This window comes from Eurosta solidaginis, chromosome 5 (genome assembly GCF_040869045.1).
Source record: "Eurosta solidaginis isolate ZX-2024a chromosome 5, ASM4086904v1, whole genome shotgun sequence".
NCBI lineage: Eukaryota > Metazoa > Arthropoda > Insecta > Diptera > Tephritidae > Eurosta > Eurosta solidaginis.
The window spans coordinates 271,209,754-271,223,114 of record NC_090323.1 but is presented as its reverse complement, the minus strand read 5'-3'; the positions used below and the strand labels follow the sequence as shown (position 1 = coordinate 271,223,114).

The 13,361-nt window shown below is 38.7% G+C and overlaps 1 protein-coding gene across 8 annotated transcripts in view; it reads left to right on the top strand.

The window, feature by feature from the left end:
* foi (fear-of-intimacy) overlaps positions 1–13,361 on the top strand; it is a 56,028-nt gene that overhangs the window by 39,042 nt on the left and 3,625 nt on the right. For 7 of the 8 annotated variants that reach the window (XM_067790657.1, XM_067790658.1, XM_067790659.1 and 4 more), the window contains 5 exons: positions 110–902; positions 969–1,422; positions 3,027–3,196; positions 3,270–4,047; positions 13,047–13,315. In XM_067790657.1, coding sequence (XP_067646758.1) covers positions 348–902; positions 969–1,422; positions 3,027–3,196; positions 3,270–4,047; positions 13,047–13,315 — 2,226 coding nt within the window. In that variant the 5' untranslated portion in view covers positions 110–347. The remainder of the gene's footprint in view (positions 1–109; positions 903–968; positions 1,423–3,026; positions 3,197–3,269; positions 4,048–13,046; positions 13,316–13,361) is intronic. The other variant, XM_067790665.1, reaches the window with a different exon arrangement.

Genomic DNA, 13,361 nt, shown 5'->3' with positions numbered 1-13,361 from the left:
TGGCATGCATTTATTCAGTCTTTAAATAATAAGCTTTTTGCTTTTACCAACAAAATTTGATAAAAAATTACGATCTAAATTCATTAATTTTTATTGTTCTCGATTGAAGATAACAAGTGGGCATGCGCGTCGAGACGCCTCAATTGGTAATTTAAATTTAAATAAAATCGCAATCAAATACACTAACATAGCGCATGTGTGCCGGTGTACGTTTATGCATGTGTGGGTGTGTGCGAAATAATAGAAAAGTGGAGGCAAAACTGATTTCCTATAAGCATTCGTGCTCAACCAACATATTGAATAGTTACGCTTGAATAATTGTGTCGAGGCTTCAGGAGCTTACAAAAATGGCTCGTCATATAATGGCAGTATGTGTAGTTTGTCTGCTATGTGCTGACCGCATCCCTTGCCAGGAGCACATTGTTAATGATTACCTGACCAATGCCAATTCACAACAGTCGCAGCTTGAATACCAGCACCTAAACGCCAAAGTCTATGAGCGCCGCGATACCTCACCTTCCAATGCTGCATCGTTTGGTAGCGAAGCCACAATACATGGAACTAATTTTGATTCTACAGAAACACAAATTTTACCCGCGAGTAAAGCTCATAAAAGTCCTAATCGGCGGAAAAGACATGCCGGGCATGCGCATAGTGACGACGAAGAGGTGACTATGTCGCATACGCCAGAAATCACAGCAGACTTTCTTCAGCGCATATTTGATGAGTATGGCCATGAAAAAGATGGTGTTTTGACAGTTGATGAGTTTCAACGCATCCTAAAACAGCTTGGCTTAAATCAGTTAGTTGAAAGGAAAAAATCAAAGCAACCCGAAGACCACACCCAATACATGCCGCATGCTGAAGAGGAAAAAGAGCAAGAAGCCCCGAGTAATAAAACTGTAAGTATATACAAGATCTATAAAAGGAGAATTAGTATGTAATAAATAAAATATTTCATTACACAGTGTGTCGATGACACAGCACTGGTGCGTCATGTTCAATCACACGTCCTGTTCCACCCATCACATAGTGAGGTTGTTGTGTGCAGTGGCAATAGTACTAACGGTACAAACGAACACTGTAAACAAACACATCAACAACAATCAAATAATACCGACAAAGGTCTCGAGCATTCTGAAAACTATACACTAAGCAAACAGGATATGTTGCATCTCTGTCCAGTGTTACTGTACCAAATGGCGTCACCACTTGTATACGAGCGTGCTGGCTGCATAAATCCATCAATTCTATCGCATGTTTCTGATATTGAAATGCGACAATTGGAAAGCAACAAAGAGGATATCGTGTATGGTATGTTTAACACCGAAAATACTCGGATATATTTTCGAATTTGTATAAATGTGGAGGAAAATAGCACCCCAACAGGAGTTTCTGTAAATATTATGAAAATAGCTTTAAGTAAGTTTACATAATAAAGAAAGTATAAACACTTTCAATATTAAATCAATTTTAATTTTCTTCAATAATCTTTTTGTAAGCGTTGAGACCGAATGTTAATGATTTTGTTTTAAATATAAAACTCAAATGTATTGCTTTCTCTTAAAATTGTATCTAAGCTTACATTTTTAAGCTTCTAACCAACGTTCCATTTCGATTATCTTACGTTTTGTAAACGAAAAATCAGCTTTTTGTAAGCTTAATATCTATTTCTGTAAACTGTTTTTCAACACTAACTTATGACTCAGCATTTAATTTTTCAAAGTAATTCTAAAAACTAATCTGAAATGTTCGAAATAATCCGAGACTTATCCCGAAATAAACCGTAGTAGTCCCATTATGATCCTTAATCATCCAAACAAACCCAAAAAGATCCCGAAAGGAACCCAAACCCGATGTTATCCCAAGATAGTCTATGTCAAATAGACTTGGAGCTCCGTAGATGGCGCTGTAGTCGAAGTAGCTATAACTGCTGCCGTCCATAGCAAAAAGGCTTTAAAGTTCACTTACTGTCTTTTAGGAATTTGTATGCCAATATATTTCTGCGACACCATCATTACTCATTAACTTAAAAATTCAAATTTAAAGATAAAGTAAGATTTAAAATTTGTTTCATGTTTCCAACAACTAAACTTCCCAACCCAATAAGCAGTAAATCAGTTTTTCAAGGAAAGAAAGCAGTATAAAGTAAATATTACTGCTTTTATTTTCTGAAAATTGGTGTTACATAAAAATGTTATATCTTAAGATGAAAAAAAAAACACTATCATGTTTCTGTAAGAATGATTTCGAAGCATAAAAGCATTGTTACTCAAACTATGTTATGAAAAAACGAAAGAAAAAGCAATAAATTTCATTTTACTGCTTTCATAATACCAAGACATAAATGCAGTTCGCGTCTGATTTTGGGCTCCGAAAAAAATTATGTACCAGACAGAATCATATGAAAATGGCTCTCTATGACGTCATTTATTAGGCCATATTCGTTAATTTTTACTGTATAAAACTATTGATTTAGTTAAAACAACCGAAAAACTCGCACTTCATATTTCTCTGATTTCACTTTTTACACTTTACTGCATGTTTGCTATGGACGGCAGTATAGACTTAATAGCATAATAATATAAGAAGGTCAAGTTACTTAACAAGAAACAATAAATAGTAATAAAAAATAACTGTTCCCAGTAAGCTTAGCCTACTTCCCGTTTTCGCAAAAAAACTTTGTTCTGTAGATCTTGCAACAGTATTGGCTGTCTATCTGTCACGTCAGGCGTGATTCAACCACAGAGATGAATGAAAAATAATTTAAAAGAAACTGTTGCTTAGGGGCATTCAAGCCCCCTTTTTTTCAGAAAAATATAGCCAGACTACGTTTGGGCCAAATTTCATACACATACATATTTCCTACTATTCTGACGTGGTTGAACAAAAAACAAATATCCGGACATCCAAACGAAAAAAAAAAATAATACAAAAATGCGACCCCTAGTAGAGCCAAAAATATTTGTTTGCAACTTAATTCAAGCAAACTTGATTTTTTTAAATTTTGTATATTTTTCCTTCAGTGTGGATTTACGCATTTGTTTCCGTATTTGCCTGCAGTATTTTGGGTTTGGTTGGAGTGGGAATCATACCATTTATGGATTCCAGATATTATAAATATATTATTCAATATTTCGTATCATTGGCTGTGGGAACAATGACTGGCGACGCATTGTTGCATTTATTACCACATGTGAGTAAAAACTCCTAAATCTCCATCATATTACATTTCTAATTTATATATTGAAATTATTGAATTTGTGCAGTCTTTAGCTGGACAAAGCGAACAAAATATGGTACTTAAAGGATTGGCTTGCATGAGTGGCATTGTTTTCTTTTACATAACAGAGCATGGTCTTACCATGATTTCGGAATGGCGAAAACGTATTGAAAAAAACGATACAAAGCAACAATCGCGCGCTAAAGTCGTACGCGACCCCGACTCTTCCGTAAACAATTCTGTCGCCGGTGATAAAGTCTGCAAATCGAAATACAGCTCATATCCTTATTGTTATGATGAAATCGCAATGGATACGAAGAATGATATGCATTTTCCTGGCTCCAAGCTGAATAATATATCGGATTTGTCTGGTGATATATTGGCCGTTAGTAATAATGTTGAACGTAAACGCAATGGAAAAACAGATACTGACGGTAATGAAGCTGTAGCACAGTCCTTAATACCTGGTTGGCATCGTAATCATGAGGATCATCAACAACAACAACACCACCACCACATTCATCTACCCGATAGCAATACAATATCCACTGATTTGGATGGTAATTCAATGGGTGGTGGAGGCGATGGACACAGGCATGCATTGGCCTATAATTCCACGTTAGCTACTAATGGTAACGCCAAGGAGCGTTCGATGACCACTGAGTCAGTACCGACTGTAATATTGCGTGAGCATGAATCAGCGCACCATGGGCATAGTCATAAGCATGGACATGTGCACTCTCCACCAGAATCATTGAGCGCAGTTGTTTGGATGATTATAATGGGCGATGGATTGCACAACTTTACAGATGGCATGGCAATAGGTATGATCTGCATAGTTTAGAATTTGAATTGTGCACACGTTGTAATATTTAAATATTTACTATGCAAGTTTAGTGAATACTGATGTTAACTGCTCAGTGCTGCTAATTCTAAAGATATATATCAATTATACTTGACATAAAGTGCATTTTACATTTCAGTTTACGTTGTGATTGCTTACACACATGCATACTTATGCTTTGTATTATAACGCTTTTATAAACTTGCTTTCTTGTTTGTCCAGATTTTTTGTGAAATCTTGCGCCTATTTTTAATTAGAATTTCGCGTGAGCTAAACGTTTGTAGTATAGAGCCCAATGACGCGTTACAATTTTAAATGAAACGAGCCGGACCCGTGCGCATCTTGCGTAACCAATATAAAAGTCTCTTATCAAATATAAACAGAAATTAGCTATACTATCAATCAATTAAAACTTACAGCTTGCCCACGGGTTGTCTTCTTATATCCCCAGAACACCATCAACATAATGAGGCGAGAATACTCCCCATCAGGAGAGAAATGAGATGCTAACCAAACACTTCCTGTTGAATACCCAGCAACCTGGGCATCCCAACAGACATGTGATTGATGAGCCAACACCGCCCACAGGCTTAAGGAGTCATCTCCATATGCATTATGAGGAAATACGGCACCTGAGAACTCAGCCGTATGAAGCCAAGAAACACAAGCAGGTCCTCAGCGAACTCCACAAACAGGCGTCGGACCTTTATGCCAGGAATTGCCCGGTGAATCCAGTACTCAAAGAACAGTACCCAAAACTTGTGGAAGAGGAACGCATACTCCCCAGGGAAACGCGAGTCACTCTAGCTCAACTTCGATCTGGATACTGCAACAGGTTAAACTCTTACCTATCCAGAATCAATATACAAAATGTATGCCCCGCTTGCATTGTGTCCCCACATGACACCAACCATCTCTTTAATTGTAATGTGGAACCAACGCCTCTAACACCCCTCATTATGGTCCACCCCTGTTGAAACTGCAAGTTTCCTTGGACTCCCGTTAGAGGACATTGATGACAATTTGTGATTGGTCGCACCTATTGGATGGGGCGAAGCATGGCTACAACAACAACAGCAGCTTGCGCTGCCATCTGGCGTATGATAGCAACTGTCGGTAATGCAGTGCAAATATTCACAATAGTGCCATAGTACAAATAGATTTCTTTGTGTGCTCCAATCGTTTGTTTTTAACAAATTATTTTAATAAAATATAGGTAAACAAAAGCACTACGACCAAAATTGTCCAAAGCTCGCTAATAGCCCGAATATCCATCTTTACAACTAAAACTTTATTTATAGATTTGGACTCCAAATAAGAGCAAAAAAGGGACCCGTACATAAAAACAGCAATTAGAAATGATATATATGATTATGTTCTACATAGATAGCGAAAGTTTTAAGAAATTTGGAAAAATCGTTTTTACTTGCAGTTGGTTCATATCCAGATCGCTTCTTGTCAACATTGTGTGAATTAAATTTAATAGGTGTCTAGGGGAAAATAATGTTAAAGAAGGTAGCTTCGAGATATGGATGTAATATAATTTATTATTTATGTGCTAATCACTTATAGTATTTTGCTGTACTTGACTCAGTACACATTTTGACACAATTTTTTGGCGCATGACTAAGTGCACTAATTTTATGAGTACTCAAAGCAGATCTCTGTTTCAAAGACAGTTATGTTTGATGTTGTTGTTGTAGCAGTGCTTCGCCCCATCCAATACGTGTGACCGATCACAAATTGTCATCAATATCCTCTAACAGAAGTCCAAGGAAACTTACTGTTTCAACAGGGTGGACCATAATGAGAGGGGTGTTAGAGACGTTGGTTCCACATTACAATTGAAGAGATGGTTGGTTTGATGTGGGGACACGTTACAAGCAGGACATATGTTTTGTATGTCGGGATTGATTCTGGATAGGTAAGAGTTTAACCTGTTACAGTATCCAGATCGAAGTTGGGCTAGAGTGACTTGCCTTTCCCTAGGGAGTGTGAGTTCCTCTTCCGCAAGTTTAGGATATTGTTCTTTGAGTACAGGATTCACCGGGCAATTCCTGACATAGAGGTCCGACGCCTGTTTGTGGAGTTCACTGATGACCTGCTTGTGTTTTTTGGCTTCATACGGCTGTGTTCTCAGGTGCGTATTTCCTCATAATGCTTACGGAGATGACTCCAATTACCATCACCGCCAAAGAGGTTGTGGATGCCATCGGTCATGCTAAACTATCCAAAGCAGTCGGCCCAGATGGCATAGCCATGCCGATCCTTAAAAGCCTAGGGAAAGAGGGTTTCAAATATTTAGCACATGTCTTCAACCTGTCTCTTTCCACCTTTGTCATACCCGAAAAATGGAAAATGGCCAAGGTGGTCCCGCTACTAAAGCCTGGGAAATCAGCTAACATAGGAGAGTCATATCGCCCGATATCTCTCCTATCGCCAGTAGCCAAGACGCTTGAAGCCATTTTGCTCCCCCACTTCAAAGCAAATTTGCAGCTAGCCTGTCATCAGCATGGCTTTAGAAAACTCCGTAGCACCACCACCGCGCTAAATGCCATTAACACCCAGATAAATTGTGGTTTAAATCAGAAGCCCCACCATAGAACAGTACTCGTAGCGCTAGACCTATCAAAAGCTTTTGATACGGTCAACCATGGCACGTTACTGCAAGACTTGTAAGGGTCTACCCTTCCCCCATGTCTTAAAAGGTGGACCGCAAATTATCTGGGTGGTCGGCAGGCATCGGTGCAACTCAGAAACGAAATATCAAAGCTAAGAAGAATTAAACAAGGGGTGCCTCAGGGTGCCTCAGGGTGGTGTCCTATCCCCACTTTTGTTTAATTTTTACATATCAAAACTACCTTCGCCACCAAAAGGAGTTACTATCGTTTCTTACGCCGATGACTGCACAATAATGGCCACAGGCCCGGGCCCAAAGATCGATGAGCTTTGGAACAGAATAAACGGCTACCTCCCTGATCTCTACAGTGCTAGTCATGAATAGCATGAGCTATAAAAATTGAACATTTATAATAATAATAAATTAGATGAATTAAATTAAATATAACAGATAATAGTGAAATATTTATGTATGTAAATGTAAATCTTAAAACTAAAGAAAAGTAATTAATAAATATTAAAAGACAGCAGTAGTGATGATAACCTTTGGCTGGTTATAGATCGAATAGTATTTAACAAATAAATAAAGGAAGAAGACACAGAGAAAGGAAAAGGACTTAGAAATTAACATTTTAACAACAACAATTTGAGATCCAGTTTAAGAGTCGTTAAAAAATGATGTTAGCTCTTGTTTTAAGTGCAGAGCATTACTTAAGAGTCGAAGACTTGTAGGTAGACGCAAGACGTATTGCACGAAATGGCGGTCAGAGGTTAGCGTGCGGTATCTAATGTGCTTAAGAAGAAGCACCGATCTTGATGATTGCAGAAAAATAAGCTTACGATATAGATAGTCAGGTTCCTTCGTGTGTATCAATTTATGGAGGAAGGACAGTGTTTTGACTTTTAAAAGATTTTCGAAAGAAATGCTTAGCAACCTTTCAGCATGTTGTGATACGTGGTCAAGTCTTTTCAACCCATAAACATATCTAGCAATGTTGTTGTAAACAACATTTAGTTTGTTCTTGCACAGATAGTCATAGTTTGAGTAAATCACACAACCATGGAGTAGCGTAGGTATTAAGTACGATTTAGCCAGAAGTAGTCTTACGTGCAAAGGCGTGAAATACTGTGTTAACCATAGTGTACGAAGCATTCCATACACTTTTCCAACCGTTCTGAAAATATGGTCTTTCCATGTCAATGTTTTGTTAAAAATTACACCTAAGTTTTTCGCCGTATCTACGTATTCTATAACGGAATTGTCGAACACTACATTCTCCAAATCATTAGTGGGAAAAGACCTTCTATGAATAACAATACATTTTGACTTATTCGGGATTATACATAAGCCATTCATATTAGCCCATGAAAATATTTGATTCAAATCGTGGCTTAAGTTACTTATGCCCAAGCTAGTTTGATCACGAGGACAACACGTAAACAACTGCACATCATCAGCGTAGATATGAACATTACAATACTTAAGGACATCGGGTAAGTCATTGATATACAGAACAAATAACAGAGGAGCCAGGATAGAGCCTTGAGGGACGCCTCTTAAGACATGTAGGAAGTCAGACTTTTCACCATCTATACATACTGCTTGAGTCCTATCGCCAAGATATGATATTATAAGGGCAACTGCATGACCAGAGAAGTTAAATAAGTTTACCAGCTTCCTACAGAGCAGAGTGTGGTCTACAGAATCAAAAGCTTTAGAGTGGTCAATAAGTGATGTATATTGGAACGATTTTCCGTCATCCCTTGTCAAATTTGGTTTTGAGACAAACCGGTTTCGGCGTTGTGCCATCATCAGTGTCGCTTTTCGTTCTGATCTGTTGTTGTCGTTTGTCCTGTATTTATAGTTCGTAGGTATATGAGCAGGTATTGTCAAATTGTGCTGTGTGTTCATTCAGAACCGAGGGTGGTTTACTAATCGATTTGTGTGGCTGACTGGGGTAGGTAAAAATCTGTGATTTTAGTCGTTTGACCTTCTTTGTCGGTTTTTTGTTTTGTTGTGTTAATTGTTTTGTATTTATTTGTTGTTGTGTGTTTGTCTGTTGTACCTGTGTGATTACGTTGTTTCCTGTAAACAAGTTTTAAAGGCTCGAATATTGTGTCAGAAATTGTGTTTATCTTTTCGTTTATTATTCTACCGTCGAATGTTTTCTGTTTGTAGATTTCCATGTTTTCGAGTACGTTGAGACGTCGGCCCTTTTCTTGTATGTGAAGAACCCTAACTGTTTTATTGATGTTTGCTGGGGAACATTCATTCTCGACCATGTGATTCGCGAAGTTAGACTCGGGTATAATGTTTGGATTCCGTAGAAGGCAATGTAACTTTCATCCACTCGCTCACGAATTTCTTCTGTCACAGATAATAGTGCCGTTGTACAGCTCCGCTTTGACCTGAAACCAGACTGACTGTTTGACAGGTGCTTGTATTCATGTACATATGATACGATTTGCCCATGTAGAATACGTTCAACGACCTTAGAGAGGAAAGGGAGTATGGCTATTGGTCGATACTCATCATTTTGTTTACGGATTGGAATTACTTTTGCAGCTTTCCATTATGTTGGGAAGACACCGGTTGTCAAAATTGAATTGACCAAGTAAGTAATGTGGGGAAGGATTTCGGGAAGAATGACTTTTAAAATCTTTGAACATATACCATCAAGCCCCATTGCGTTAGACTTCACAGAAAGTATGGCTTGAACAACATCACAATTGTCGACACAAACAAACTCGAAAGGGCTAGTGTCAACATTAACACGCACGGAGTAGTTATCAATACACACATTGTCGGCTGAGTTTGGTAGTCTTACAAAAGTGTTATTTATTTCGTTGATGTCGACATCAGGGGGAAGAGACGGGTCACTTTTGGGCTTACCAATTCCTATTTGTTTGATTTTGTTCCACTTTTCTTTTGTATTCAAATCAGAACTAAACTTATACTTAAAATAATTTGCCTTAGCCAGCCTTATGGCTTTGTTTGCAGTAAGCCGAGCTGTTTTAAAGCAGCTATGCGCTTCGACTGTTTTGTACCTTTTCCACCGTGAGTAGGCTTGGTTACGAAGATGGATAAGGTGTTTTAATGTAGCATTGAACCAAGGGCTATTCTTGTATTTAGGTGTTTTTATTTTTAGTGGAACGTGATCATCGAATAACTTATTTATGTTATCCTGCAGAAACTTTGTCTGGTCATCAACCGATGTTAACGTACGAATCAAGCTCCATTCAACGGACTCAACGGACTCAGCAAGAGAATAATAATCTATACTTCTGTAATCGCGATACGCGAACGAACTTGGCCTATATGATGTTTGGAAGTTGTAGTTTAGGAATATCAGGTCGTGTTTTGAGAAGCAGGAGACGGATAGTTGCCTGTAGTGAATCATTTTATGAAGATCATTGACAAAGAATAAATCTAATAGAGAAGAGTTAGTATTTGTGAAATGTGTTGGTATAGCAGAGTTTGTGGGAAAAAGTCCCAGAGATTCCATGCTTTGTTTTAAAGTGGCATCCAACAGTAGGTTACTATTAAAATCTCCAGCTATGATAATATTGTCATAGTCTAATAGTAACGATTGAAGAAATTCAATAAACGCGGAAAAATCTACTAGTCGCCTCGGTCTGTATACACAGCCGATAAGAAGCCTACTATTATTCTCAGAAAACATATGAACAAACACATATTCCACAGGATCACCTGGACTAGAACAACAACACAATTTACAGGACATACTACTTTTTACATATATCGCAACACCATCACCATGACCACTTCTATCAACTCTGAAAAGTTGGTATCCATTTATCTTCACCATATCATTTTTATGAAACGAAGAAAACCATGTTTCTGAAACACATATGACATCAATATCGGAGCCTTCTGACAGAAACCTCAACTCGTCAAGCTTTTTATAAAGGCTTTGCGCATTAATATGAACAACTTTCAGCCCGTTGGCTTTTTTGCTGACTATGCGCAACAAAGTAGATAGACAGTCTTTGGAACTCGGGGACTCACTATCGGAGACCAACATTGTAAAAATAATTAAGTGAATGATTTACACTGAATTTGGCTAACAACATAATTAAAGATTTTGTGATGTTGTAGGTGGAGAAAAAGACAGGGAAGGAATAGATTAGAAGAGAGCAAAGAGAAATATTTATTAGCAGGAGGCTGTTAGTTAAGCCTTTGGTGGCCCTCCAGGGCGTTGTTCGCAACCGGCGTGTCGTTTTCACGAAAGGAAGTATTGTTTTCCGGGTCGAGACTGTCGAGAAAACTCAAGTTGGGGACTGCTTCGGGTCGGTCGCTGATTTTTCGCTTTATATGCACCATAACCCGCATTGTGAAGACCGATGAAACCTTTTTCCTCTTCTTTAGATGGATCGCAGCCTTGAAGATCTCATAGTTGTTTTTGGTCAGCGATGCATTAACAAAGATAGGCTGATTGGAATTTATTCCCACATGCACGAGTCGCAGCCCTTTGGTGTTGTTGTGGCGCCTGAAGCTCGCAATCGTTTTCAACAGCGTATTTCGGTCCGCGGGTGTGTAAAATTTAATGATAACGGCCGGATCAACCGTACCGTGGGGTAGTTTACGTTTCGGCCGAAAACACTTTTTAGGGGGGGTGGCTGTAAGTTTATCGTGAAGCAGAGGTGGTGGAAAATCTTTTGTAAGTTTTCCCCTTCCTCGAAGGGAATCCCATGAACTCGGACGTCGCATGCAGCAATTTGGAGTTCTTGCTTAGATATAAAGTTTTCCTGCACACATACTCTCTGCTTTAGTGTGGCTATTTCATTTTTGAGGTGCCCAATCCTCTCAAACATACCCTCCATGCGATTAATTCTAGCACTTAACTCGTTTAACTCCTTCTTCAGGCCTTATTTTACTACATTTTTGTGAGCACGCAGCCGCAATTGTTCCGAAAATCCAGAACCGTAATAAAATCCTCAAATCTCTTGCTGGCAGTACTTCGGGAAAAGACAAAGAAACGCTCATTACCACATTCAAAGCAATTGGCCAGCCGTTTGCGTGCTACGCGTCCCCTATATGGTCGCCAAGCCTAAAAATTAACCACTGGAAGAAGCTGCAGGCCTCCCAAAATACTGCGCTCAGAACCGCCACGGGCTGTCTTCTTATGTCCCCAGAACACCATCTACACAATGAAGCGAGAATACTCCCCATCAGGGAGAGAAATGAGATGCTAACCAAACAGTTCCTGTTGAATACCCAGAAATCTAGGCATCCCAACAGACATCTGATTGATGAGCCAGCACCGCCTAGGGACTTAAGGAGTCATCTCCGTAAGCTTTTCGAGGAAATACGGCACCTGAGAACTCAGCCGTATGAAGCAAAAAAACACAAGCAGGTCCTTGGTGAACTCCACAAACAGGCTTCGGACCTTTATACCGGGAATTTCCCGGTGAATCCAGTACTCGGGGAACAGTACCCAAAACTTGCGGAAGAGGAACGCATACTCCCCAGGGAAACGCGAGTCACTCTGGCTCAACTTCGTTCTGGATACTGTAACAGGTTAAACTCTTACATATCCAGAATCAACCCCGACATACAAAATGTATGCCCCGCTTGCAATGTGTCCCCACATGACACCAACCATCTCTTTAATGGTAATGTGGAACCAACGCCTCTAACACCCCTTTCATTATGGTCCACGCCTGTCGAAACAGCAAGTTTCCTTGGACTCCCGTTAGAGGATATTGATGACAATTTGTGATCGGTCGCAGCTATTAGGTGGGGCGAAACATTGCTACAACAACAACAACAACAACTCCTTAAATCCCTGGGCGGTGTTGGCTCATCAGTCAGATGTCTGTTGGGATGCCCGTGTTTCTGGGTATTCAACAGAAACTGTGTGGTTAGCATTTCATTTCTCTCCCTAATGGGGAGTATTCTCGCATCATTATGTAGATGGTGTTCCGGTTATGTTTGATAGGCAACCTTCTTAAAAGACGCATGTCAATCTTGGTATAATAAAGGAAAAATTTAACGGAATGAGAAACCCTGAATATTAATTTCATCATAACAGATGACAATCAAAAATTTATCACTTTATAGTAAATGCAAAATTTAATTTTTAAAGCAAAGGATTATATAGCTTTATAAAAAAAGGAATATATTTGGTTAGATACAACATCTATGAAATAGTAGCTCATGCATTTTATTTTGATTGCCTTCAAATCCAAAGAGTAAATGATTATTTCCCATTCCAACAATTCATAACATATACAGAAACACTTAGTCATAATTTTTAGGTATCCGTTTTATAAAATGCGGTTATACATAATAAGACAACTGATTTATCCCATTGATACCAATAAAATTATGTTTAGGCGCAGCATTCGCTGAAAACATTGCTGGTGGTTTCTCAACATCCTTGGCTGTATTTTGTCATGAATTGCCACATGAACTTGGCGACTTTGCGATATTAATCAAAGCAGGCATGTCCATCAAATCGGCGGTTTATTATAACTTATTAACGAGTGTACTTAGCTTTATTGGCATGATATTTGGAATTATTTTCGGACAATCACCGAATGTTGCCCAATGGATGTTTGCTGTTGCTGCTGGTCTTTTCATTTACATTGCACTGGTCGATATGGTGAGTAAAAAGAAAATACTAATCAATTTTGATATCTTTCTATAAT